Source organism: Schistocerca gregaria, chromosome 7 (assembly GCF_023897955.1).
Source record: "Schistocerca gregaria isolate iqSchGreg1 chromosome 7, iqSchGreg1.2, whole genome shotgun sequence".
In the NCBI taxonomy this organism is placed as follows: domain Eukaryota; kingdom Metazoa; phylum Arthropoda; class Insecta; order Orthoptera; family Acrididae; genus Schistocerca; species Schistocerca gregaria.
The window spans coordinates 494,270,027-494,297,454 of NC_064926.1; the positions used below are offsets into that span (position 1 = coordinate 494,270,027).

General features: G+C 40.9%; 1 protein-coding gene across 2 annotated transcripts in view; it reads left to right on the plus strand.

Moving 5' to 3' along the window:
* The window catches only part of LOC126281434 (cAMP-dependent protein kinase type I-alpha regulatory subunit-like), a 214,972-nt gene that overhangs the window by 168,045 nt on the left and 19,499 nt on the right, over positions 1 to 27,428 (plus strand). Inside the window, exons 5-6 of one of the 2 annotated variants that reach the window (XM_049980398.1) lie at positions 5,707 to 5,901; positions 6,032 to 6,241. In XM_049980398.1, coding sequence (XP_049836355.1) covers positions 5,707 to 5,901; positions 6,032 to 6,241 — 405 coding nt within the window. The remainder of the gene's footprint in view (positions 1 to 5,706; positions 5,902 to 6,031; positions 6,242 to 27,428) is intronic. The other variant, XM_049980399.1, reaches the window with a different exon arrangement.

Sequence of the window (27,428 nt, forward strand, 5' to 3'; positions counted from 1 at the left end):
TTAAATCAGTAAGTGGCTCAAAACAGCATATCCAGACACTCCGGGATGATGATGGCATTGAAACAGAGGATGACACCTGTAAAGCTGAAATACTAAACACCTTTTTCCAAAGCTGTTTGCTGCAGTTCCTTCTCTAAATCAGCGCACAAACGAAAAAATGGCTGACATGGAAATAAGTGTCCAAGGAATAGAAAAGCAACTGGAATCACTCAACAGAGGAAAGTCCACTGGACCTGACAGGATACCAATTCGATTCTACACAGAGTATGCGAAAGAACTTGCCCCCTTCTAACAGTCATGTACCGCAAGTCCCTAGAGGAACAGAAGGTTCCAAATGATTGGAAAAGAGCACAGGTAGTCCCAGTCTTTGAGAAGGGTCATCGAGCAGATGTGCAAAACTACAGACCTATATCTCTGACATCGATCTGCTGTAGAATTTTAGAACATGTTTTTTGCTCGAGAATCATGTCGTTTTTCGAAACCCAGAATCTACTCTGTAGGAATCAACATGGATTCTGGAAACAGCAATCGTGTGGTACCCTACTTGCTTTATTTGTTCATGAGACCCAGAAAATATTAGATACAGGCTCCCAGGTAGATGCTATTTTCCTTGACTGCCGGAAGGCGTTCGATACAGTTCCGCACTGTCGCGTGATAAACAAGGGATATCAGACCAGTTGTGTGGTTGGATTGAAGAGTTTTTAGCAAACAGAACACAGCATGTTATTATCAATGGAGAGACGTCTACAGACGTTAAAGTAACCTCTGGCGTGCCACAGGGGAGTGTTATGGGACCATTGCTTTTCACAATATATATAAATGATCTAGTAGATAGTGTCGGAAGTTCCATGCGGCTTTTCGCAGATGATTCTGTAGAATACAGAGAAGTTGCAGCATTAGAAAATTGTAGCAAAATGCAGGAAGATCTGCAGCGAATAGGCACTTGGTACAGGGAGTGGCAACTGACCCTTAATGTAGACAAATGTAATGTATTGCGAATACATAGAAAGAAGGATCCTTTATTGTATGATTATATGATAGCGGAATGAACACTGGTAGCAGTTACTTCTGTAAAATATCTGGGAGTATGTGTGCGGAACAATTTGAAGTGGAATGATCATATAAAATTAATTGATGGTAAGGCAGGTACCAGGTTGAGATTCATTGGGAGAGTCCTTAGAAAATGTAGTCCATCAACAAAGGAGGTGGCTTACAAAATACTCGTTCGACCTATACTTGAGTATTGCTCATCAGTGTGGGATCCGTACCAGATCGGCTTGACGGAGGAGATAGAGAAGATCCAAAGAAGAGCGGCACATTTCGTCACAGGGATATTTGGTAACCGTGATAGCGTTATGGAGATGTTTAGCAAACTCAAGTGGCAGACTCTGCAAGAGAGGCGCTCTGCATCACGGTGTAGCTTGCTCACCAGGTTTCGAGAGGGTGCGTTTCTGGATGAGGTATCGAATATATTGCTTCCCCCTACTTATACCTCCCGAGGAGATCATGAATGTAAAATTAGAGAGATTTGAGCACGCACAGAGGCTTTCAGACAGTTGTTCTTCCCGCAAACCATACGCGACTGGAACAGAAAAGGGCGGTAATGACAGTGGCATGTAAAGTGCCCTCCGCCACACACGGTTGGGCGGCTTGGGGAGTATAAGTGTAGATGTAGATGTAGATTGTTCTCTATCAAGTGAATTTCTGATTCATTTGTGCAGCTCAGTGGGTCTCAATAGCCCACTTGCTATCAGATTGTCATTTCAATGTATATGTTTAATTTCAAGCACAAACTGCTGAAGAAGGTACATGGCCTGTCAATTAGTCATGCATGTCTCAACTTGCAAGTTTTAAAAAAATGTAAAAGCCGTGTGCACACTACATATTAAAAGTTTATGGCCTAATAAGTAATGTTCAAACTTCTACATACAAAACATGATAGCCTTTGATCAGAGGTTCCATAATTACGCTCTGCATGTTGCATTGAATGACTTGTAGAGGTGATCGTTTCAGGTATATCTTTATCACCTTCTGTTTCCAGCTGAAGCACCTCTACTGCAATTCCCTTCCCAGTTGCATCAACTGACATACAAAAGGGCCTTCCAAATACAGGAGGTTGCAGAAGCAGACTGGCACTCTTTTGTCCAAACCCAAGGGGTACCCATTTCCGATAACTGGTGTAAGCAAGGTGCGTTAAATGACTGGTCTCCGACAAAATGTCAGTAGAACCCAAATAATCCAAACATGGATAAGAGTTTCCTTTTATTCTTTGAAACCTTAAAGCTCTCAAAAACTAACAGCTTGGAAGGATTAGGTCATGTAACATTCCTGCTAATTTTATGGCCCAAGAAATTTAAGTTGTTTTTAATGCATTTGGTTTTTTCTCACTTTAACTTCGTGCTTTCTCCTTTTATTGCTTCTAGCACCCTGTCTAGTAGACTAATATGTTCCCCGCATGATAAACTTGCCTACAGAATATCGTCTACATGAACTGTCCCCTACTCTAACAGTTTTTCCCATTATGTAAGCCATCACTTTAACAATGGCACACACAGAAATATTTGATCCAAAAGGGACTTCTCTGTACTAGCTGCAAACACTCTCATATAAAAAGGCCATCCATCTATTTACAAGATTCTTTTGTCAAACACACATTCCAATGTCCTCAGTCCACCTGTTTAGCTGAGTGGCAACATGTTTGTCCACCATGCAGGGGGCCCGGGTTCGATTCCCAGCCAGATTGGAGGTTTTCTCCACTCATTCACTGGGTGTTGTGCTGTCCTCACCATCATTTCATCATCACTGACGTGCAAGTCATCCAATGTGGGGTCAACCGAACTAAGACTTGCACCCAGCGGCCGAGCTCCCCCAGATGGGGCCTCTCAGCCATCAATGCCGTAAGATTCTTTTATTTTCCAGTGGCCACACATTATATCCATTGAAGTAAAGTATTTAGCCCCTCAGAATTTTTGTAGTAACTTGTCCATATTTTTGGGTGAAGTCTCTCTCCACCATTACAATTTCATTTAACCAGCATGCATCCAACACTAATCTGATGCATCTGTCATATTTAGCTACTACCACCAGAGGATTATTAAATTCTCTAATTGCTTGTTCAATTACCTTCCAATCCAATGTACATTGAATTTCTTTCTTGATGGCTTCCTACCAATTAACATATATTGTGTAGCATTTTTTGGAAAAAAATTTGCTCAGGCTTTGCATTTAAATGACAGTCACAACTTTTTCCACGCCTGGCCTATTTGAAAATTCACTGTGATGACGAGTTATTACTTTTCTCAGTTCTGCCCTTTGTTCACTGAAATTTTGTTCAGTTGACTGTATTTTAGCCTCTAGTTCCTCCAAGATATATTTCTATTCCTCATCAGCAACCTTCATATTTCTAGTTAATTCAGGATCTTCCCCCAATAATGATAAAGTCCCATACTCCATGACAGAGTGTAGGGGATACCCGCACCGCTGTACTAGGCAAGGTCCTAGCAAGGTGGTTTGCCATTGCCTTCCACAAGTACCGCTATTTTTTGTCATGCTTATGGGTATCTCTCATGTTTCAATATTATTAACAACATGCTTTCCAATTAAAGGCACAGTAATTACAGCAGAATTTAACAGCATTCACATTACTTGGCTCTGATCAAAGTTGATCTTTCCTTGGTACTTTGACACAAAATCAGTGCCAATTAACATATCCAGATTTAAACCTAACACACTTAAACAAAATGCTGGGTCACAAATAGGCACAACAAAAAGACTGTCACAAATAATAGCTTTCAGCCAGCAAGGCCTTCGTCAGAATTAGATTGCAAACACAAACATACATGCTCATGCCAATCGCAACTCATACGCATGACTACAGTCTCAGACAACTGAGGCCACACTGGCAGTGTGGCCTCGGTTGCCTGAGACTGCAGTCACACTGGAGGTGTGGCCTCAGTTGGCTGAGACTGCAGTCGTGTATGTGTGAATTGCATTTGTGTGAGTATATATGTTGGCATTTGCCGTCTAATTCTGATGAAGACCTTGCTGGCCGATAGCTATTATTTGTGACAGTGTTTTAGCTGTGCCTATCGGCAACTCAGCATTTCCGCTATATGGTGAGTAACAACTTTCCTTTTCACAATATTGTTACGTTCCATGGTGGATTTTCCATTGTTTGACACTTAAACAAGAATAATCTATAATTGTGTCTTGTATACCATTGGTATCAAAGCTTCTTGCTTTACCAGTCTAGATATTTTTCTATCAGAAACTATTATTCGTAAACCAGTTACTCACACTACAGCCAACTTATTGCTGTTAGGAGTATAATCTGAATGCTTGGATCAATGCACTTGCTTCACTGCCACTATCAAGAAGACAGTGTACTATTCTGCCTGAAATATTTGGCTCTGTATAATTGGGTGGCTTACTTTACTTTGTACAGGGATCTCATTAAATTCATCAAGCTAATCTTTCTCAGTCTACCTTCAGCTAAAATGAATTCTTTCAATTGCAGTTACACTTATACTTAGATTCACAGGGATATTGTACTGACATTCACAGATACCTATTCTAACCTGTCCGTCAATTTTATTTGACAGATTCTCCATGTGTTTGCTGCACATCAGCATAACTTCTATTTACGTTCAAGCAACAGTGTTCCTTCACTACATTGGTGCAGAAATGATCATCTGCCACTACTTATTTTGACAACACAGCAAAGCTCATAGGATCCTCAACCTTATTATACTTGGAGGATGTCAAATACCTTTCAGCCGTCAATTTTCAACCTCTTTTTATTTGGGAACTAGTTTCAGTGTTTTACTACACCTTCTTCAGGCCCCTAACTGATGTGCAGGGAGAATCTACCTCGATTGTGATCAAAACAAAGGCCAGCAATACTGGTATTAGTAGATATTTGCTACAGTGATCACTTCACCCATCACCTGCTGACTGGTAACTGTTTTACTAGCAATATTTCTTCCCAGATATCACTCCCAAATGGAAACGTGGTTTTGTAGTGGTAGAAGGGAGGGGGTAGTAGTATTCTGTCACACAAGGTACCGTCTTTCACACAATGTATGGTGGTGGCTTGGAAAGTACAAAATATGTCCACTTGAACTCCATTGATCACAGAGAAATGGCCCAGCCGTGCCTTCCTTTGGGACTGGCCACAACATGGCTGGTCATGCAAGCTTGCCTCCCAACACTGGCCAACCACTACATCATATAAAAATGTTGTATTCTTTATAACCGTAGTATCACTGGACAGTTTAATTCTAAATAACTTATATAAATGTAAACGGGAAGAGGATTAAAAAGAAAACTGCTTTATATTTCAAAATGTTTCTGTTGCTTGGATTTCTCACATATTAGCAGCTTTCTATATGTCAGTAGTTTAATGAATATACTGATATGTTATCCACATTGCTGAGTGTATATTATTGGTACACACTATATATTATTAGTAAACACTATTTTGTCGAGTTAAAATTTATTTTATATCGACTTGGATTTCTTATTTACCATGGCAGTTGTCAGAGAGATGCTACAGCATATGTTAAAAAGACTTGTCAATCATCACTGCTGTAATTATTATAAGTTACTTTTATTGATTTTTGGACTAACTTACTTTAATTAAACTTCTTACTGTATTTAGAAGCCAAGTTAGTAGTATTACTAATCCTCAACAACTTGGATTAACAGCAACATGTGAACTGCTTCATATTGAGAAAAAAGATTTTGATAAGGTGATAGAGGAAACAATAAAGCCAGACTGGGATATGTGCAAATATGCTATGGCAAGATTTCCATATTTTGATGAATGGAGTTCAGTTGCTCTTCACGAGTGCTGTATGCTTTCAAGAATTAAAACATATGAGCCAAATGAAACAATTTTAGGTAATAATGTGTTCATCATCAAACTACTGTAAATAATATGTGGCCTTCAATCTTAGGCAATAAGAAGTTCTATTTTGAAGTAAATCATGTATCACTGTGTTTGTAATTCATATCTTTTCAAATTCTACAGCCTGTGGAGCACGAACCAATTATGTGTTCTTCGTATTAAAAGGATTGTGCCAGATAATTCAACATTTAAATATAATTGTAAAAGAAACAAAGAAAGATCATCAAAGCTGTAGATTACAGACATTTGGGACAGGAATTCAACCTGGCGAAATTGGACAAACACACTTTATGCAAATATGTATTCTTAGTGAGCTTGCTACTTTTGGTCTTGGTAAGTATGTTGAATTTTTATTTTTATGCTAATTGGAAATTCTGGATGCAATACAAGTTATGGGAAGGCGTAAAGGTAATGCTGTTCCTGTCCTTTGCACTCAAATCAGATCAAAAACCTCAATCAGTTGGAATAAATCAAAATAGAAAGTAAAATGATTTTTTTCATTCACTTGCTGTCATAATCAGGCAGAAATAATTCACACTAGTCCACCTGTCAGGTATGCTGGACCTTACAAAAGCTCAAAATTTTATGAACTTGTGGTATGTTGTATGTAAATACGTAACTATAGAAAAACACATTTTTTGGTCTGTTCAATGTATATTCTTTAAAAATTTCCATTACATTTAATACAAACTCATCTCTTAAGAGTTAAAGGTTCGTAAAAAAATGAAAATCACTGCTAATTATGATACGTGTGGTGACTATCAACGGTGAACTCAACAAATTCGATAATTGTATTGGAGATCTTTGACTTCATTCTCTGGGTTTTGCTTCGTCGTGTTGATGCACTATGCTTATTTGCAGCGTTTTTGTGACACAAATAAATAATTATGTTACTTTTAAATTCTTTGTTTATCAGTTCATATGTTATTTGGTGTTCGTTAATGGAAACGATGGATTGCCTACTGTGGGGTGCATCAGACTCTGTGTTTCTTATGTACATAACTGACTGTGATTGTGAAGCACAGATGCTGTCAACAAAGCAAGAGATGGTTGCAAGTGAACATACATATTCACATTCTAACAGGTCAGCACTGAGTATTTGTGCTACCCAAACACTTCACCACATTGTACTCTATGGCCTATCCCATGTATAAGTTTCGCTGTTCATTTCTTTAGCAGTAATATTCTTTTTAATTAGACATCAGCTGCAGAGCATCGTAATTCCATCCTATAGTTAATAAAGTGGTAAATCATTTCGCAGGATACTATTTTTGATGTTTTGCCAGCAACTATTTATGGGACGTGGTGAAGGAGGTACAAGCCACTACTGACTATTCCTCAAATGAAATCAATGTGGTTTGTCCATTGCAAATTTTCATCAACGTACAGACCCAGAAATTTACAACTGTTAGTTACTGTTGCCAAGATGTTACATACATTTCCTGCATTGGTGGGGTGAGAACTGCCTGTTGTACATGTCAATAATTGAGATAGATTGACATTCCTAACTATTCAAGTATTTTGTTAATTCTGTTACCCTAATAGTAAGAAAATATTATAGTTCCTCATGTTCTCTAACACAAATTAAGATTGTCAGTTTTTGAAAATATAATGTAATTGGTTAGATAAAAAATTCTGAGCTGGGGAACAAACATTTGAAGGTATTTAAATTTGCTAGTTTTTGGAGCCAATGACTCATTCTGGCAGAAGGGTTGAAGGAAAAGGAAGATTGGTGGTGGAAAAAGACTGATGAGGTTTGGGAAATGGGGAGAGTTTGGAAAAGTTGCCCAGAATCTTGACTCAGGGGAGACTTACTGGATGGGATGAGAAGGAAAGACTGATTGTTGGGGACTGCACCGGATGAGATTTGAAAACCTGAGTGCTTAAAATCGGGAGATAGTGTAATATGCAAGGTAGAGATTACTATCAAAACATTATGCACAAGTCAATAAGCGTGGAAATCAAAGTGTGTGGTAGAGATGGTGGCGGGGGGAGGGGAGGGGGGGGGGGGCGGTCAGGAAAAAATAGACAGGTCAGGAAATGAAGGCCATAGAACGGAGTGAAGAAAGGAACAGTTACTGTGCAGAAATGTGGAGGCCAAAGACACTGACATAAATTAAGGCCAGGTGGGTGGCAACAACCAAGGACATGTTGTAGTGCTAGTTCCCACCTCCAGTGTTCTGAGAAACCGGTGTCTGGGGGAATAATCCAGGTGGCACTTGTGGTGAAACAGGCACTGAGGTCAGGACTGTCGTGTTGTAGAGATTTCTCTGTTACAGGATATTGTTTGTTGTCAGTATACACCCTCTGCTTATGCCCATTCATCCGGATTGATAACTTGTTGTGTTGTTTCACAGGTGGCTTGCCCTTTGACATTGTATGTTTCACCAGTTACAGGGCTGATATAGGTGGTTGTAGGAGGATGCATAGGGCAAATATTGCAGTGGGGACAGTCACATGAGTAGGATGATGATGATATTTCATTTGTGGGGCACTCAACTGTGCGCTTATCTGCATCCGTACGAATTCCCAATCTTTACACCGTCCAGTCTTGTCACTTTCACGAATGATGATGAAATGATGCGGATAACACAAACACCCAGTTCCCCTCAATGGAAAAAATCCCCAACCTAGCCAGGAATCGAACCCAGGACCCTGTGATCCAGAGGCAGCAACGGTAGCCACAAGCTGCAGACACACATGGGTTGGGGCCATAGGGTGGGGAGACAGGTGCAGAAGGAGCATTGGTCTCTACAAGGATATTGCGGCATTTGGGAGGGCAACAAAAAACTATTCTAGGTGTGGTGGACAGAATGGATCTCTTCCTTCCCCTTCAACCCTTCTGCAAGAAGAAGAAGCTACTGGCTCCAAAAGTTTGCAAATAAAATAGCTTTATAAATTGGTCCTCCTGCCACCAGTTGGTGAGTAGATTTTTTTATCTTTCCAATTACAGTGTAGAACAAGATAGAGATGACATCTGGATAGCTTATAATAAGGAAGTTAATGGACTGTGCAGTGTTGTTAATGCAATAACACAAGAAACAGTCAAATGAAAATAAGACAGATGGAAAAACCAAGTAAACTGTTTACTGTTTCAAAAGTAATTGCCATATTCTTTGATACATTAATCCACTGTGTGACTAGACAGGAAAAATGTTTGTGGTTGTCTATGGAGCCGCGATTGTACACAGGTGTGCACCTTTTCGTATGAAGCAAATCGGCAACCATGAATGTTTTTCTTCAGGGCTCCAAAAATTGGAAGTCTCATGTGGTGAGATCAGGACTGTATGGAGGATGTGTAAGGGCTTTCCAGCAAATTTTCTGCAGCATTCTCAAAATGTGGGCACACCCATATCTTGTCAAAGTTGTTTTGACTGTGCTGTACACATATTGCTCGATTAAGTGCTAATCTCACCCCATCCATTTTCCATATTTTTGGAACCCTGAAGAAAAACATTTGTGGCCGTTTATTTGCTTCAGATGAAGAGGTGCAAGCAGCAAACATGTTTTCAAGAAGGCACTGACCATCTTGGTCTCTCATCAGGATAAATGTATCAACAGATATGGCAATTTCTTATGAAAGATTTAAACAGTTTACTTCCATTTTTCCCTGTGTTTTGTTTTCATCTGACTGCTCCTTATATAAGGGAGAGAAAAGGACCAAGGATTGAGTCCCTCTGCACACCTTTTATTACTGTTTCACTGGTGAATTGAAAGTTTAAATTTTATCACCTGATTTGTAGGTCAGTTAGCATTGCTCATGATTCATTATGTGTATCGCTAGAAGATGCATGAATGGGTGCACAGAGTAAAACACAGCAAGATGGAATTACTCTACTTGCTACCACACTATTTTTTTCTTGTCTTACTTTTCCATAAAATGTTTCTTTTAAGATACAGTGATAGTTGAAATTGTTTCCATTCCATGTGATCATAAAATTAGCATAACATAATAACTTTCTATTCACAAAAATATCTAGCTCATTGTAAAGTTCTTATTTAGCTTCGTGCAATAACCTTTTACTTTCTCTGAAAACTGATTAACTTAGAAAGTATTTGTAATTACAGTTTGGACACATCCAAAAATACTTCCATTATTTGAACTTTTAGTTTCTTTATTTCACAGATTTTACTTTCACTTTAGTTATCCTAATTTTTGTGTATTGGATAGTGCTTTTGGCTATCCAAATAAGCAACTAATTAAGAAACTGCATAAATTAATGGAATGCGAACCAAAGGATTTTATACTAAACTTAGTAATTCTCATAGGTATGCAGTATTCATTTAGTAAGCCAGTCAGTCGGGCTCCAGCTCTCAGCTGATATGCATTTACAGTGAAGCACGTTAAGTGTTTATCATTTTCTGTTTTTTTCCTCATACTAGGGTTTATTAAATTTCATGTTTGTTTTTCTGTTTAAGGTTTTTAATCTCACATTTTTGTAAGTTATGATTATAATAGAGGGAAACATTTCACATGGGAAAAATATATCTAAAAACAAAGATGATGTAACTTACCAAACGAAAGTGCTGGCATGTTGATAGTCGCACAAACACAAACATACACGCAAAATTCAAGCTTTCGCAACCAATGGTTGCTTCATCAGGAAAGAGGGAAGTAGAGGGAAAGACAAAAGGATGTGGGTTTTAAGGGAGAAGGTAAGGAGTAAAAAGGAGAAGGTGAATACAAAGTGAAACTACTTGCAGAAACAGAAAGAGAAATTCAGATGACAGAAAGATTTGTAAATGCAACAGTGACAACAACAATTATAATTCTTGGGTTCAAATTAATGATATGAATACAATAGAGGGAAACATTCCACGTGGGAAAAATATATCTAAAAACAATGATGATGTAACTTACCAAACGAAAACGCTGGCATGTTGATAGACACACAAACATACACACAAAATTCAAGCTTTCGCAGCCAACGGTTGCTTCATCAAGAAAGAGGGAAGGAGAGTGAAAGACGATAGGATGTGGGTTTTAAAGGAGAGGGTAAGTAGTAAAAAGGAGAAGGTGAATACAAAGTGAAACTACTTGCAAAAACAGAAAGAGAAAGTAAGATAACAGAAAGATTTGTAAACGCAACAGTGACAATAACAAACATAATTCTTGGGTTCAAATTAATGATATCAATATAATAGAGGAAAACACTCCACGTGGGAAAAATTTATCTAAAAACAAAGATGATGTAATTTACCAAACGAAACCGCTGGCATGTCGATAGACGCACAAACAAACACAAACATACACACAAAATTCAAGCTTTCGCAACCAATGGTTGCTTCATCAGGAAAGAGGGAAGGAGAGGGAAAGACAAAAGGATGTGGGTTTTAAGGGAGAGGGTAAGGAGTGTAAAGGAGAAGGTGAATACAAAGTGAAACTACTTGCAAAAACAGAAAGAGAAAGAAAGATGACAGAAAAGATTTGGAAATTCAACAGTCACAATAACAAACACAATTTTTGGGTTGAGATTAATGATACGAATATAATAGAGGGTAACATTCCACGTGGGAAAAATTTATCTAAAAACAAACATGATGTAACTTACCAAACAAAAGCTCTGGCATGTTGATAGACGCACAAACAAACACAAACATACACACATAATTCAAGCTTTCGCAACCAACAGTTACTTCATTGGGAAAGAGGGAAGGAGGGGGAAAGACGAAAGGATGTGGGTTTTAAAGGGGAGGGTAAGGGGTAAAAAGGAGAAGGTGAATACAAAGTGAAACTACTTGCAACAACAGAAAGAGAAAGTAAGACGACAGAAAAGATTTGGAAATGCAACAATAACAAACACAATTGTTGGGTTCAAATTAATGATATGAATATAATAGAGGGAAACATTCCACATGGGAAAAATATATCTAAAAACAAAGATGATGTAACTTACCAAGCGAAAGCGCTGGCATGTTGATAGTCACACAAACAAACACAAACACACACACAAAATTCAAGGTTTCGCAACCCACGGTTACTTCATCAGGAAGAGGGAAGGAGAGGGAAAGACGAAAGGATACTGGTTTTAAGGGAGAGGGTAAGGAGTCATTCCAGTTTCGGGAGCGCTCCCTGGACTGGAATGACTCCTTACCCTCTCCCTTAAAAGCTTGAAAGCTGCTGGTCTTGCGTGTGTGGTGCAAGCAGAGCTGGCAATTTGCTGCGTTGTTCCAAGAGCTGATTGGAGTCCCTTGGTTTAGAGCTGAATGGAGGGTCTCATCCAAAGGCTTTATTGACTCTGTGACAGTCTTGACAGCAGATTTCTTGACCTGCATTATGTTTGGGGATTTTAAAACTCCCCTTGATAGATCAGGGTGCGCTACACAAATAAGACAGCCACTCAGGTAGCAGAGTGCTTGTGGGGTGCACAATAGGGTTTTTCAGGCTAGGTGGTAGTTTGAGGTGCTCTGATGAACACTTGCCAGTTGATACGCAGCAAGGGAAGTCAGATGGCATTTAGAATAAATGCACTCTGACTGTCAAAATTTTGTCAGTAAACTGTTGAAGCATTCATAATAAAGATGCTTAATTTATTTCACACCAGGAAAGTTCTCGCACTCAAATAATTTTTGGGACTGAGAGCTGGCCAAGACCCAAGGTGGAAAGCTCTGAGTTATTTAGTAAGTTGATGATGATGATGAAGTCCAATACTCCGTAACAGAGCATAGTGGACCCGCACCGCCATACTAGGCAAGGTGCTAGTGGAGGTGGTTTTCCATTGCCTTCCTCCAACCATAAAGGGGATGAATGATGATGATGATGATCATCATCATCATTTACTAAGTCATGGGACATATGTTGGAAAGACAGATTAGGCCATAGGAGGGGGAGTGTTCATTGACAAAAAAATAAAAGGGTCCCCATTAAAGACAAAGTTGAGTGTGACAGTGAAGTTATCTGGTCGCATATAACAGGTGTAGGTCAAAAACCAAGTTAATGGCTGGGTGTTTTTACTGGCCACACAATTCTGCTGTGACAGTTTTAGAGGCATTCAAAAAGTCTACAGTCAGTAACATGTAAATAGCCAGATCATGCAATACTAGTTTGAGGCAACTGGAACCTACTGCGTATAGATTGGCATGTCTAGGGGTTTGTGCATGGTGCAGACACACAGTCATGCAAAATACTTTTGAACATGTTTTCTGCAAATTGTGTTGAACTGCTAGCTCAGCGGCCCATACGTGATGGAAATATCATGGATCTTGTAACTAGAAATAGGCCGGACCTTATCAACAGTGTCAGTATAGAAACAGGAAGTAGTGATCATGATGTCATTGTAGGTTATGGAAGTTCATAAATCAATCAAGGAGGCTGCAAGAGCGTTTCTGCAAGATGGAGCAGATAAGCAGTTGTTAGAATTTCACTTAGGCAGTGAACTGACGTCACTTAGTTTCAGTAATATGGCCATAGAGGAATAATGGGCAAAGTTTAAGCAGATTGCAAATCATGGTCTGGAGAGTTACGTGCCTTGTAAGTGAATAAAGGGTGGAAAAGATCCACCATGGTTTAATAATGAAACTCAGAACGTGCTGAGGAAGCATAGGCTGTTGCACTCCCTGTTCAAAAGAGAATGCACAATTGATGACGAGTGAAGTTTAGTAGAGATTTGTGCGTCTGTAAAAAGATCTATGCGCGAAGCATACAGCTACCACTTGTAACACTTTTATGATTAGAAGTAGGTTTATATTATGTAACTGTGTATCTGCCAGTTATGGAGTGTGTATTCTTTGTTGTTTAAAGTCACTGATTTGTGACAGGAAATTTAGAGTTTTGTAATATATATATGAAAAAAGAAAAATGATTTGTTAACATAATGAATTTTATAATATGTGTATGTTTATAAGAAAGACAATGTTAATTGGAAGCTAGTTCATGTTTAGGGCAATTGTATTGTAAAATGTTAAAGCTGTAATGAAGTCCCTCTGCAACGGAAGCTGCATGGTGTGACGTGAAAGATGGTTTTGGTGGTCAAACTAGGCGGCTCCTTGGTGTAAACAGTATGCAGTAAGTGGCCAGCCGTAGCATGGCACACTTCTATGGTGCCAAGAGAGGCAATTGGAAGCTGCTTTGCAAGGCATTTTGCCTCGGATGTGGGTCTGGCTATTGTTTGGTATTCTCAGCAAAAAGGAATGGCCCTAATATATTGAAAATCGAATGCCAAGAAGAGATAGAGCATTTGAACATCAAGGGCCATGAATACAGAACTATATCTTCTATCCCAATCATGAACCAAAGCAGGGTCCTCTCCTAAGTGTTTCTAAAACCAAGTATCCTGTTTTAAATGAACTATTCTTGCTTTCAAGTGTTTTCAGAGTGGTTTCTTTTTGTTTGTCAAATGTGAAAGGAGTAGCAAAAGTTAAAGCTAAGACCAAAAAAGTGAAGTCAGATAGGATTTTGCTAAAGTACTCTCAGTTTATTGCAAAGTATAATTTTGCAAGAATACAGTGCCAGATAGTGTAAATATTATTGTCTAAAATGCCTGCTTCACAGGTGGTAAAAAGGAGACAAAAAGTTAAGCTTGTTTTAAAATTAGTGGTGTCTTGATTCCTATTATGAATGATTCCTTTTTAAAAAAAAGTTAATTGAGCTCAGTGTTGAATATTTTGCCTTGCAAAGTGGAATATAAACTATTCCAAGTGACGTTAAGGAGTAGCTTTGTTTGATTAGTCTTTTCTACTGAAATAATCATAGAGCCTGACTAGTGACATTATACTGGTTTATGGGTCCCCATCATATTCTTCACATATTAGAAAGTTAATTGAACTATTACTGCTATAATAATGATATTAACTATCTTTATTTGTCATTTTACATGTCAGTTAAGATAGAAGTCCCCCATGTTCAAATTTAGTTCAGCACTTCATGCACAAACATTTCAGTATTGGTTTAAGTAAATTCCTTGAATGCAGCTGTTGTTAGTATGAGTTTAGTGCAAATTTGCTTTCCATAATTACTGGAGTGTGCGTTATTGATAACTGCTGCTACACATAGCTCAGAGTACCCTATGTCAGTTTGTAGCCTGTACGCTATTCAAAGGGAAATATTAAGTAACTTTAGTAACCATTATCCAATTTTCATAAACATATCTTTCCAAATTAATGTGCCCTATTGGGCTGGCAACCATTCATTTTTTTATTCAAATATTAATTTTATCACTTTCCCCCCATGAACCATGGACCTTGCCGTTGGTGGGGAGGCTTGCGTGCCTCAGCGATACAGATAGCCGTACCGTAGGTGCAACCACAACAGAGGGGTATCTGTTGAGAGGCCAGACAAACGTGTGGTTCCTGAAGAGGGGCAGCAGCCTTTTCAGTAGTTGCAGGGGCAACAGTCTGGATAATTGACTGATCTGGCCTTCTAACACTAACCAAAACAGCCTCGCTGTGCTGGTACTGCGAACAAAGCAAGGGGAAACCAGAGCCATAACTTTTCCAGAGGGCATGCAGCTTTACTGTATGGTTGATGATGATGGTATCCTCTTGGGTAAAATATTCCAGAGGTAAAATAGTCCCCCATTCGGATCTCCAGGAGGGGACTACTCAGGAGAACATCATTATCAGGAGAAAGAAAACTGGCGTTCTACGGATCGGAGTGTGGAATGTCAGATCCCTTAATTGAGCAAGTAGGTTAGAAAATTTAAAAAGGAAAATGGATAGGTTGAAATTAGATATAGTGGGAATTAGTGAAGTTCGGTGGCAGGAGGAACAAGACTTTTGGTCAGGCGAATACAGGGTTATAAATACAAAGTCAAATAGGGGTAATGCAGGAGTAGGCTTAATAATGAATAAAAAAAATAGGAATGCGGGTAAGCTATTACAAAGAGCATAGTGAATGGATTATTGTGGCCAAGATAGACACGAAGCCCATGCCTACTATAGTAGTACAAGTTTATATGCCAACTAGCTCTGCAGATGACAAAGAAATTGAAGAAATGTATGACAAAATAAAGAAATTATTACAACAGTGAAGGGAGACGAAAATTTAATAGTCATGGGTGACTGGAATTCAGTAGTAGGAAAAGGGAGAGAAGGAAATGTAATAGGTGAATATGGATTGGGGCTAAGAAATGAAAGAGGAAGCCGCCTGGTAGAATTTTTCACAGAGCACAAATTAATCATAGCTAACACTTGGTTAAAGAATCATAAAAGAAGGTTGTATACATGGAAGAAGCCTGGAGATACTGACAGATTTCAGATAGATTATGTAATGGTAAGACAGAGATTTAGGAACCAGGTTTTAAATTGTAAGACATTTCCAGGGGCAGATGTGGACTCTGACCACAATCTTTTGGTTATGGACTGTAGATTAAAACTGAAGAAATTACAAAAAGGTGGGAATTTAAGGAGATGGGACCAGAGGTTGTACAGAGTTTCAGAAAGAGCATAAGGGAACAAATGGCAAGAATGGGGGAAAGAAATACAGTAGAAGAAAAATGGGTAGCTTTGAGGGAAGAAGTAGTGAAGGGAGCAGAGGATCAAGTAGGTAAAAAGACGAGGGCTATTAGAAATCCTTGGGTAACAGAAGAAATATTGAATTTAATTGATGAAAGGAGAAAATATAAAAATGCAGTAAATGAAGCAGGCAAAAAGGAATACAAAAGTCTCAAAAATGAAATCAACAGGAAGTGCAAATTGGCTAATCAGGGATGGCTAGAGGATAAATGTTAGGATGTAGAGGCTTATCTCACTAGGGGTAAGGTAGCTACTGCCTACAGGAAAATTAAAGAGACCTTTGGAGAAAAGAGAACCACATGTATGAATATTAAGAGCTCAGATGGAAACCAGTTCGAAGCAAAGAAGGGAAAGCAGAAAGGTGGAAGGAGTATATAGACGGTCTATACAAGGGCGATGTACTTGAGGACAATATTGTGGAAATGGAGGAGGATGTAGATGAAGATGAAATGGGATATATGATACTGTGTGAAGAGTTTGACAGAGCACTGAAAGACCTGAGTCCAAACAAGGCCCCGGGAGTAGACAACATTCCTTTAGAACCACTAACGGCCTTGGGAGAGCCAGTCCTGACAAAACTCTCCCATCTGGTGAGCAAGATGTATGAGACAGGTGAAATACCATCAGACTTCAAGAAGAATATAATAATTCCAATCGCAAAGAAAGCAGGTGGTGACAGGTGTGAAAATAACCGAACTATCAGTTTAACAAGTCACGGCTGCAAAATACTAACGCAAATTCTTTACAGATGAATGGAAAAACTAGTAGAAGCCGACATAGGGGAAGATCAGTTTGGATTCCGTAGAAATATTGGAACATGTGAGGTAATACTGACCCTATGATTTATCTTAGAAGCTAGATTAAGGAAAGGCAAACCTACGTTTCTAGCATTTGTAGACTTAGAGAAAGCTTTTGACAATGTTGACTGGAATACACTCTTTCAAATTCTGAACGTGGCAGGGGTAAAATACAGGGAGCGAAAGGCTATTTACAATTTGTATAGAAACCAAATGGCAGTTATAAGAGTCTAGGGACATGAAAGGGAAGCAGTGGTTGGGAAGGGAGTGAGACAGTGTTGTAGCCTCTCCCCGATATTATTCAATCTGTATATTGAGCAAACAGTAAAGGAAACAAAAGAAAAATTCGGAGTAGGTATTACAATTCATGGAGAAGAAATAAAACCTTTGAGGTTCGCCGATGACATTGTAATTCTGTCAGAGACAGGAAAGGACTTGGAACAGCAGTTGAATGGAATGGATAGTGTCTTGAAAGAAGGGTATAAGATGAACATCAACAAAAGCAAAACGAGGATAATGGAATGTAGTCAAATTAAGTCGGGTGATGCTGAGGGAATTAGATTAGGAAATGACACACTTAAAATAGTAAAGGAGTTTTGCTATTTGGGGAGCAAAATAACTGATGATGGTCGAAGTAGAGAGGATATAAAATGTAGACTGGCAATGGCAAGGAAAGCATTTCTGAAGAAGAGAAATTTGTTAACATTGAGTATAGATTTAAGTGTCAGGAAGCCATTTCTGAAAGTGTTTGTATGGAGTGTAGCCATGTATGGAAGTGAATCATGGATGATAAATAGTTTGGACAAGAAGAGAATAGAAGCTTTCGAAATGTGGTGCTACAGAAGAATGCTGAAGATTAGATGGGTAGATCACATAACTAATGAGGAGGTGTTGAATAGGATTGGGGAGAAGTTTGTGGCACAACTTGACTAGAAGAAGGGATCGGTTGGTAGGACATGTTCTGAGGCATCAAGGGATCACCACTTTAGTATTGGAGGACAGTGTAGAGGGTAAAAATCATAGAAGGAGACCAAGAGGTGAATACAGCAAGCAGATTCAGAAGGATGTAGGTTGCAGTAGGTACTGGGAGATGAAGAAGCTTGCACAGGATAGAGTAGCATGTAGAGCTGCATCAAACCAGTCTCCTGACTGAAGACCACAACAACAACAACAACACTTTCATTAACTCCAAAGGTTAAAGTCTGTTTAGTTTTCTGTTACGTTCATCGTATTAAAAATTATAGTCTGATACCTTTATCCATTGGACACACGCGCCGTCAAAATTTAAAATCCTCACAGAGGGTAACAGTAGCTTGTTCCACAGCAAGTTATCATTATACGTGGCTTTTCCCAGGTCAAGAATAGAAGGTTAGGTTGTTAGGAGAGAGAATCGTATGGCAGGCTAGTGCTATAAACTGTTATACTTCAGCAAAAGACCTGGCAAAGAATCGAGAAAATTGCGGTCCTGTGTAAAATCACTAAGCAGTTCTATGGCTTCCATTCAGTCCCTTGTTGACCAGTCTGGTGTGGCAGTTGATCATAGCAAATGGGAGTCAGTCTGACCATCATACAGACTCCTGTATGGATGACATAGTAATAAATATTCCAGGCATAGAGAAACAACTGAAAGATTTGAAAGCCTGTATGGATGACATAGTAATAAGTATTCCTGCCATAGAGAAACAGCTTAAAGATTTGGAAGCAAATAAATCACCAGGTCTGTATGGAATCCCAATTTGGTTTTACGAAGAGTACTATATGGCGTTGGTCCTTTATCTAGCCTGCGTTATTCATTAATCTCTTGCACAGCACAAAGTCTCAAATGATTGGATAAAAGCACAGGTGGCTCCTGTATATAAGAATGGTTAGAGAATGGACACACAACATTACAGAGCAATATTCGTAACTCTGGTTTGATGTAGAATCATTGTGAACATATTCTCAGTTCGAATATATTAATTTTTCTTGAGACTGAGAACTATGGATGAAGGGCAACAGACATATTCCATATTTCTACATTTCTGGAAAGCATTGGTCATGGTGCCCCACTGCAGGCTGTTAATGGAGGTACAAACATATGAAATAAGTTCATAGATATGTGAGCAGCTCAAAATGTCTTAAGTAATAGAACCTAGTATGTTGTCTTCAGTGGTAAGTATTCATCAGAAGAGACAAGGGTATCATCAGGAGTGCCCCAGGGAAGTGTGATAGAACATATGTTGTTCTCTACATACATTAATGATTTGGCAGATACGGTGGGCAGCAACCTTGATGATGCTGTAGTGTACAGTAAGGTGTCAAAGTTGAATGACTGTAGGAAAATAGAAGACAACTTAGACAAAATTTCTAGTTGCTGTGATGAATTGCAGCTAGCTCTAACCGTGGAAAAATGTAAGTTAATGCTGCTGATTAGGAAGAACAGACCTGTAGCGTTTGGATACAGTATTACTAGTGTCCTACATGACAGTCAAGTAGTTTAAATATCTGGGTGTAACATTGCAAAGCGTATGAAATGGAATGAGTATGTGAAAACTGTAGTGGGGAAAGTGATCGGTTGACTTTGGTTTATTGGGAGAATTTTTAGAAAGAGTGGTTTACCTGTGAAGGAGATCGCATATAGGACTATGGTGCAACCTATTCGTGAGTGCTGCTCGACTGCTTGGGGTCCATGCCAGGTTGTATTGAAGGAGACATTGAAGCAATTCAGCAACGGGCTGTTAGATTTGTTACCAGTAGGTTCGAACAACATGTAAGTGTAATGGTGAGGCCTTGGGAACTCAAATGAGAATCCCAGGAGGGAAGGTGATGTTCCTTTTGAGAAACACTATTGAGGAAACTGAGAGAACCACCATTTGAAGCTGACTGCCAAATGATTCTACTGGTGCCAACATACATTGTGCATTTAGACCATGAAGATGAGATTCAAGAAATTAGGGCTCATACAGAGGCATATAGACAGTCGTTTTCCCCTTGCTCTACTTGCGAGTGGAACAGAAAAGAAAATGACTGGTAGTGGTACAGGGTACCCTCTGCCACACATCATACAGTGGCTTGTGGAGTATCTTGATGGGTGTAGATACTTTTTTAATCATTTAACATACAGTTAAAGATGATTGTTGTGGGGCTAAATAGCTTGACACTACTGCTAAATCTGTCTCTTACATTATTATAAACTGAAATATAATCATTAGTTCACAAAATATCCATATGTCCATCTTTATATACTCCCTCCAGCCAAGGAATCCTCAGTCCATGCTTGGGAACAATCCCTATAACATCTGCGTGTAAAGGGACCATGCCTAGATAGCTACCAGCTGATTAACACTTAAATGTTAAAGTCCGTGGGTAGACTTCTTTTGAGCAACATCTCTATATTACTCAACTTAAAAGTCTGTGATTAGTAATGAACATGCAGAAATCTGTGTGTAATGATATTCCACTGTGTTGTGTCTTTCTTATGAACTCCTTTTGAGAAAATGGTCATTTGTGTAGCCCGTAGCTCACAAGCACCTGTGAGTGACTATAGGTACATAATTTTGTAGGTGAACTCAGTTGGACACTCAGTAAGTGCTGTGTGGAAGTATGGTGAAGAAAGACATTTAACAATGAACTGGTTAAAAGAATACTGATGAATTATTCTGCCACTGTCTGATATCCATATATAGGTTCAGTAATGTGATTCGTAGTATTACCGTCTTGTAGGAGAGTGGACTTGAAGGAATGATTTAGGTTCCCTTCTATTCTTCAAGGGGCTTACATACCTAAGCGATCAGCTAGTTCTGAAATATTATTGCTAAAAGCCAACAACTACAGGAAGATTTAATGAGTTACTGCCTCTTAATCAAGGAGGGCCCTCACTATGTGTGGAGTATCTGGACCATTAATGGCTTACAGCCTTTGTAAGATGTCATTTGCAGGGCAGAAAAACCCATTACAGTGGCATGCTTAGCAGAAAAGGAGTGCCAAAACAGCCACAGATGGAATGGTAATAAACCCGACTGGTACTCTTGGTGCGTACTGCACTTCACTATTTACACCACACTTCACACAATATTCTGGGTGCTGGTACCAGGAGGACAAACCAGGCCTCCAGCATTGGGCTTCATACACCCATAGCCAATGGAAGCACCTTGAGGGAATGCAGCTCAGGATAGCGGCTTAGAAAAATGTGGTAGCACTCCTCTTGTTAAATGAACCGCGACGCAACACTGACACTGAATCCGGATAACAGTTCTGCTCTTCATGCATACCCTGGCAAAATGCGGCAGACAATGATGTAAGCCATGTGGCATTTCATGGGTGAGTTGCCAACAGCACGGCCAGTTGGTGTTGCTTCATCAGAACGAAACAATAGACTGCTCAAGCGGCAGTTCGGCATGCATGACATGTGGAAAGCATGGCCGTCTAAACTCTCCCTCTGGCAGAAGTGGCCAGAGAGAGTGTTGTGGGGGGAGTAGGTTGGTTGGTTTCCAGTGTGTGTAGCCCGCCATCTGCTACTCTGCTATTGCAGGTGGGAGGCAATGGAAGGAGTCATCTAGTCATCTACAGTTTTCCCCTTTTGAGAGGAAAACAGATGTGCCAGCTGTCCAGAGGAGTGTTTGAGGCTGACAGTTTATGCTTTCTGGGAGGTGGGCACAGGTTGTCACTGCTGTGCTCATGCTCCTGCTGCGATTTCTGATGAGAGGAGGAGCATGGGCAAACCCTGTGTGCGGGTTGGGTGTGTGTGAAATAGTGTCACTGCTACAGTGGTGCAGGTGCTAGTGTAGTGGTGCTGACATCTTGTTGGATGAGGCGCCCGCCAATGGGATTGAGGGGCTGTCTGCATTGGCTGGAGGCTGTGAAAAAGGTAGTGTACATGTTAATGGGTAAAAATGGTAAAATTATTATTATATTCTACTTCCATCATTTTATCTTAGCCTCAGACAGTGGTGAGAGCTGTTACGTGAACTACTTTGCAGTATTTGTGGCTGGCTCCCATGTAATTACGCTGAGCTAAGGATGTCACCACAGTATTGCTGACTGAGAGATGCCAACTTTCTACCTCAAACCTGCCAGTGGGAGGACCAAGTGCCATCGCATGAGGTATGTGAAAGGGTTTGTGAGGTAGTGGCTGCAACAGCATGTCACTCTCTTTCCTGCGGCTTCCTTACCCTCTGACGTGTCAGCCACTCCTTCCTATTAAGGGTGAAATGCTCTTTCTGTACCATGTGTGGTTCACTCCACAGCTGTAGCCAGTGTTTATGAATGTTGTATCCCATTTCTTGGGAATAAAGCCCTTCTTTTCCACAAATCCTGGCATTTATCGTTTTACATCTAGGAAAAACACCTTACATGCCCACCAGATGCCATCCTGGTGTGCACAGTAGTGTGGTGGTGACATCGGGGTCTCAGGCAGTTGGGATTTGTCAGTCATCTAGTCGGTTGGCAGTGGACCATAGGCGGTGTCGGCTGATGGTGTGTCAGACACGGCGTCTGCTGGTGGCATGTTGGGAATAGTATATGAGAAATTGTTGGCCTGAACTGTATCAGGCACAGTGTTGATGGTGCTGTGACTGGGACTGGCAATAGGCGAGGCAACTCCATCTTGATGGTGCTGTGCTCATTGGCTGGATGGGCTCTAGGCTGTAGGCTGGCTTGAGCCTAACACCAAGTGTGGGCCCGAATACTGAGGGCAGAGTGTTGACTGGTATGCATCCACCGGAAGCATGAGATGTGCATGCTTTGAGGTCACGGTGGATGAAGGTACAGTGCTCACCATGATGATGTGGAGGTGTTGGCTGCAGCTGAGCCATGAAGCTCTGGAACTGGTGCACAAAACCTGGGATGGTACTGTCAGGAGGGGGTGGGGTCACTTCCAAAAAATAACAAGGAATGATGAGTGGCTGTCCACATACCAAATCAGTGGTAGAAGTTCCTATGTCAGTTTTGTGAGTGATCTGCAGGCCTAGAAGTACCAGGGGTAGGGCAGCGGACCATTCGGAAGAATAACATGTGGAGGCGGCTTTAAGAGTGCAGTGGAACTGCTCCACCATGCCATTAGCTGCAGGGTGGTAGCTGGTGGTATTGTGGAAATTGGAGCCCTGGGTGGCTGTCTGTGATCAGAAGAGGGCTGAAGTGAACGGAATCTGGGATCTGCAGTGATGTCACGTGGGCATCCAGATCTGGACACTCAGGTTTGAAGAAAGGCTGCAGCCACAGTTTCAGCGGAAATTTCAGAGGTAAGGTGTGGCCTCTGGCCAGCTAGTAAATGTCAGTAATTGTCAGCAGATATTGATATCTATTTGAGGAGGGTAGTAGGCCACCAATAATGTTGAGGTGAAAGTGTGCATGAACCGGTGTTGTGCAGGTAGGTGGGGGGAGGGAAAGGCATCTGCAGGGGAGTGAACATGCCGTTCGACCTTGGCACAATGACATGGAATATAGTACTGGGCCCAGTGCTGCACTCATGTTGGAAACTGGGCCGACGAAGCATTATTTCATGATGGTGGCAGATGTGTGGATGCCTGGGTGTACAAGGCTGTGGACACCATCAGATGCCAGTTTTTGGAAGGTGGGAGGGAGGAAGGGGTGGCACCAACTGTTGGAACTTTCAGACTGTGAAGGACCCATGAGAACATCATACCAGGAACTTTCAGACTGTGAAGGACCCATGAGAACATCATACCACATCTTACAGTCGGAGCCGAGTATGGATCGTAGCTGAGGTTGAGGCCAGAGTCCACATTCTGAAGCATGTGGGGTAAGTCCAGGCCCTCCTCTTGAGCACCTGCCAGGGCATTGTAATCAAAGGTTTGGGTGATGACACAGGAGGGGATAAGAAAATCTCCCACAATGTTATCGATGCCAGCAACACACTGTACATCAGTAGTGAATTGTGTGATATACTACTGTAGCCTAAACTATTGAAATGAGATCTGACCTATGTCTTTCCTGCAAAAACCAGAGGCGAGGGGGTGGTGGTCTGTGAAGATCATAAAGAAGTGTCCCTCAAATGAAAATAGGAAAAAGTGGATGACTTTGTGGACTATGAGCAGCTTGCAGTGATACCATGCTCCAGCAGTGTTGTGCATCAGAGAGCTTGGATGAAAAGAAGACAAGCAGTTGCCAGACATTGTTAACCAATTGTTGCAGGATGGCCCTGATAACCGTCTCGCTCACGACCACCGCTATTGTGTGGGGACACTAGGGTGAGGGTGGGCCAAAAGGGCCACGTTTTCAAGGTCCTGTTTTGTTTTTTCAAAGCTCTTGATTATGGCCTGTGTCCAAGGACCAGCTTTTTGACTTTGTTTCATCACCACAGAGAGCTGTAGTAATGGGCTCTTGAGTGGCAGTGGCATTCTTAAGATGGCGATGGAAAAAGTTGACCCTGCCGATAAAATGCTGGAGGCCTTCGACAGTGATAGGGTGTGGAAAATCCAATACTGTCTCTGACATTATACTCGAACATAATACGTGTTCCAAAATTCTACAACTGATCGACGTTAGAGATATAGGTCTATAGTTCTGCACATCTGTTCGACGTCCCTTCTTGAGAACGGGGATGACCTGTGCCCTTTTCCAATCCTTTGGAACGCTTCGCTCTTCTAGAGACCTACGGTACACCGCTGCAAGAAGGGGGGCAAGTTCCTTCGGGTACTCTGTGTAAAATCGAACTGTTATCCCATCAGGACCAGCGGCCTTTCCTCTTTTGAGCGATTTTAATTGTTTCTCTATCCCTCTGTCGTCTACTTCGATATCTACCATTTTGTCAACTGTGCGACAATCTAGAGAAGGAAGCACAGTGCAGTCTTCCTCTGTGAAACAGCTTTGGAAGAAGACATTTAGTAATTCGGCCTTTAGTCTGTCATCCTCTGTTTCAGTACCATTTTGGTCACAGAGTGTCTGGACATTTTGTTTTGATCCACCTACCGCTTTGACATAGGACCAAAATTTCTTAGGATTTTCTGCCAAGTCAGTACATAGAACTTTACTTTCGAATTCATTGAAAGCCTCTCGCATAGCCCTCCTCACACTACATTTCGCTTCGCGTAATTTTTGTTTGTCTGCAAGGCTTTGGCTATGTTTATGTTTGCTGTGAAGTTCCCTTTGCTTCCGCAGCAGTTTTCTAACTCGGTTGTTGTACCACGGTGGCTCTTTTCCATCTCTTACGATCTTGCTTGGCACATACTCATCTAACGCATATTGTACCATGGTTTTGAACTTCGTCCACTGATGCTCAACACTATCTGTACTTGAGACAAAACTTGTGTGTTGAGCCATCAAGTACTCTGAAATCTGCTTTTTGTCACTTTTGCTAAACAGAAAAATCTTCCTACCTTTTTTAATATTTCTATTTACGGCTGAAATCATCGATGCAATAACCGCTTTATGATCGCTGATTCCCTGTTCTGCATTAACTGATTCAAATAGTTCGGGTCTGTTTGTCACCAGAAGATCTAATATGTTATCGCCACGAGTCGGTTCTCTGTTTAATTGCTCAAGGTAGTTTTCAGATAAAGCACTTAAAAATATTTCACTGGATTCTTTGTCCCTGCCACCCGTTATGAACGTTTGAGTCTCCCAGTCTATATCCGGCAAATTAAAATCTCCACCCAGAACTATAACATGGTGGGGAAATCTACTCGAAATATTTTCCAAATTATTCTTCAGGTGCTGAGCCACAACAGCTGCTGAGCCCGGGGGCCTATAGAGACATCCAATTACCATGTCTGAGCCTGCTTTAACCGTGACCTTCACCCAAATCATTTCACAATTCGAATCTCCGTCAATTTCCTTCGATACTATTGCACTTCTTATCGCTATAAACACGCCTCCCCCTTCACTGTCCAGCCTATCTCTGCGGTATACATTCCAATCAGAGTTTAGGATTTCATTACTGTTTACGTCTGGTTTCAGCCAACTTTCTGTTCCTAGTACTATATGGGCGTTGTGACCGTTTATTAATGAGAGCAGTTCTGGGACCTTTCTATAGACGCTCCTGCAGTTTACTATTAGCACATTAATATTGTTATTCCTTGTTGCATTTTGCCTACTCCTGCCTTGCCGCGTCTCAGGAGGCGTCTTGTCGGGCCTAGGGAGGGAATTCTCTAACCTAAAAAAACCCCATGTGCACTCCACACGTACTCCGCTACCCTCGTAGCCGCTTCCGGCGTGTAGTGCACGCCTGACCTATTCAGGGGGACCCTACATTTCTCCACCCGATAGCGGTGCATGATGCATTCTTTTAATTTAGTGTAGCTGCCGGAGAGGAATGGATCTGAAATAACATCCTGGACTTCAGCAGAGCTGGTCGGATGAATATGGCTGGCAATCATACCGAATTATGTTGCATTGCTTGTGATAGAGCAACCAGCAAAAACTGTCTCAGTGGAAGAAAACCACAAAGGTGGGTCTTTTGGGTTGATGGGGGGCAAGTGAGCATGCACAATTGGGAGGAGGGTCTGCAGAGTCGACTTGTGCTGGGTGCACTACCCTGTTGGTCAGCTGTGACAAGCAGTTCTGTAGTGCTGACAGTTACTTCCGGAGTTCTGACACATTCGAAGTGCTTATAAGTGCTGGGGTGGGAGGGGTAATGACGGCTTCTGGCTTGAGAGCCCGCCAGGTGCGACCACAGTAGGGGTGGGAATGTGTGGTAGCAACATTGTGGCTTAACAGTGTGAGCAGTTTGTCACGATATGTGGGGTGGTGCTGGCAAGCAATATTGCACAGAAGAAGGTAGGCAGGACACACACAATGTTGACCAAGCAATACAATCTTCACCATATGTTAATACACGAAGTAGTGACAGGTGTAGGTGTGAGCAGGTTGTGTCTCATCAGTCGAATGGAAACTGATTTTGTGACCACATAGGGTGGGCTAATTGGATTAATGATAAAGGAAAACTAGTGTGTTTCAGTAAAGAGACTCAATGTGTTGGTTTGGAAGTCATCACCATGAAGGAACGGTCTAGGTTCCTTTCCATGCTTCTAACGGGCATACATACCTAAGTGGTGAGCTAATTAAGGAAGATAACAATAAATAACAGTGTGTGTTGAAAGAGCTGTGTGAGCTTGTTCTGATATATTATTCCTAAAAGCTAATAACTACAGTAAGATTTAATGAGTTACTACTTCTTAATGAAGGAGGGACATCATTCAGGGTGGACTCTCTGGACAGGGGAGGCCATGAAAGGCTTACAGCCGTTGTTTGGTGTCATTTGGCAAGATGAAATAACCCACTTCAGTGGCATGCTTGGAGGTAAAGGGATGCCAAAACAGTCAGGGATGGGATGG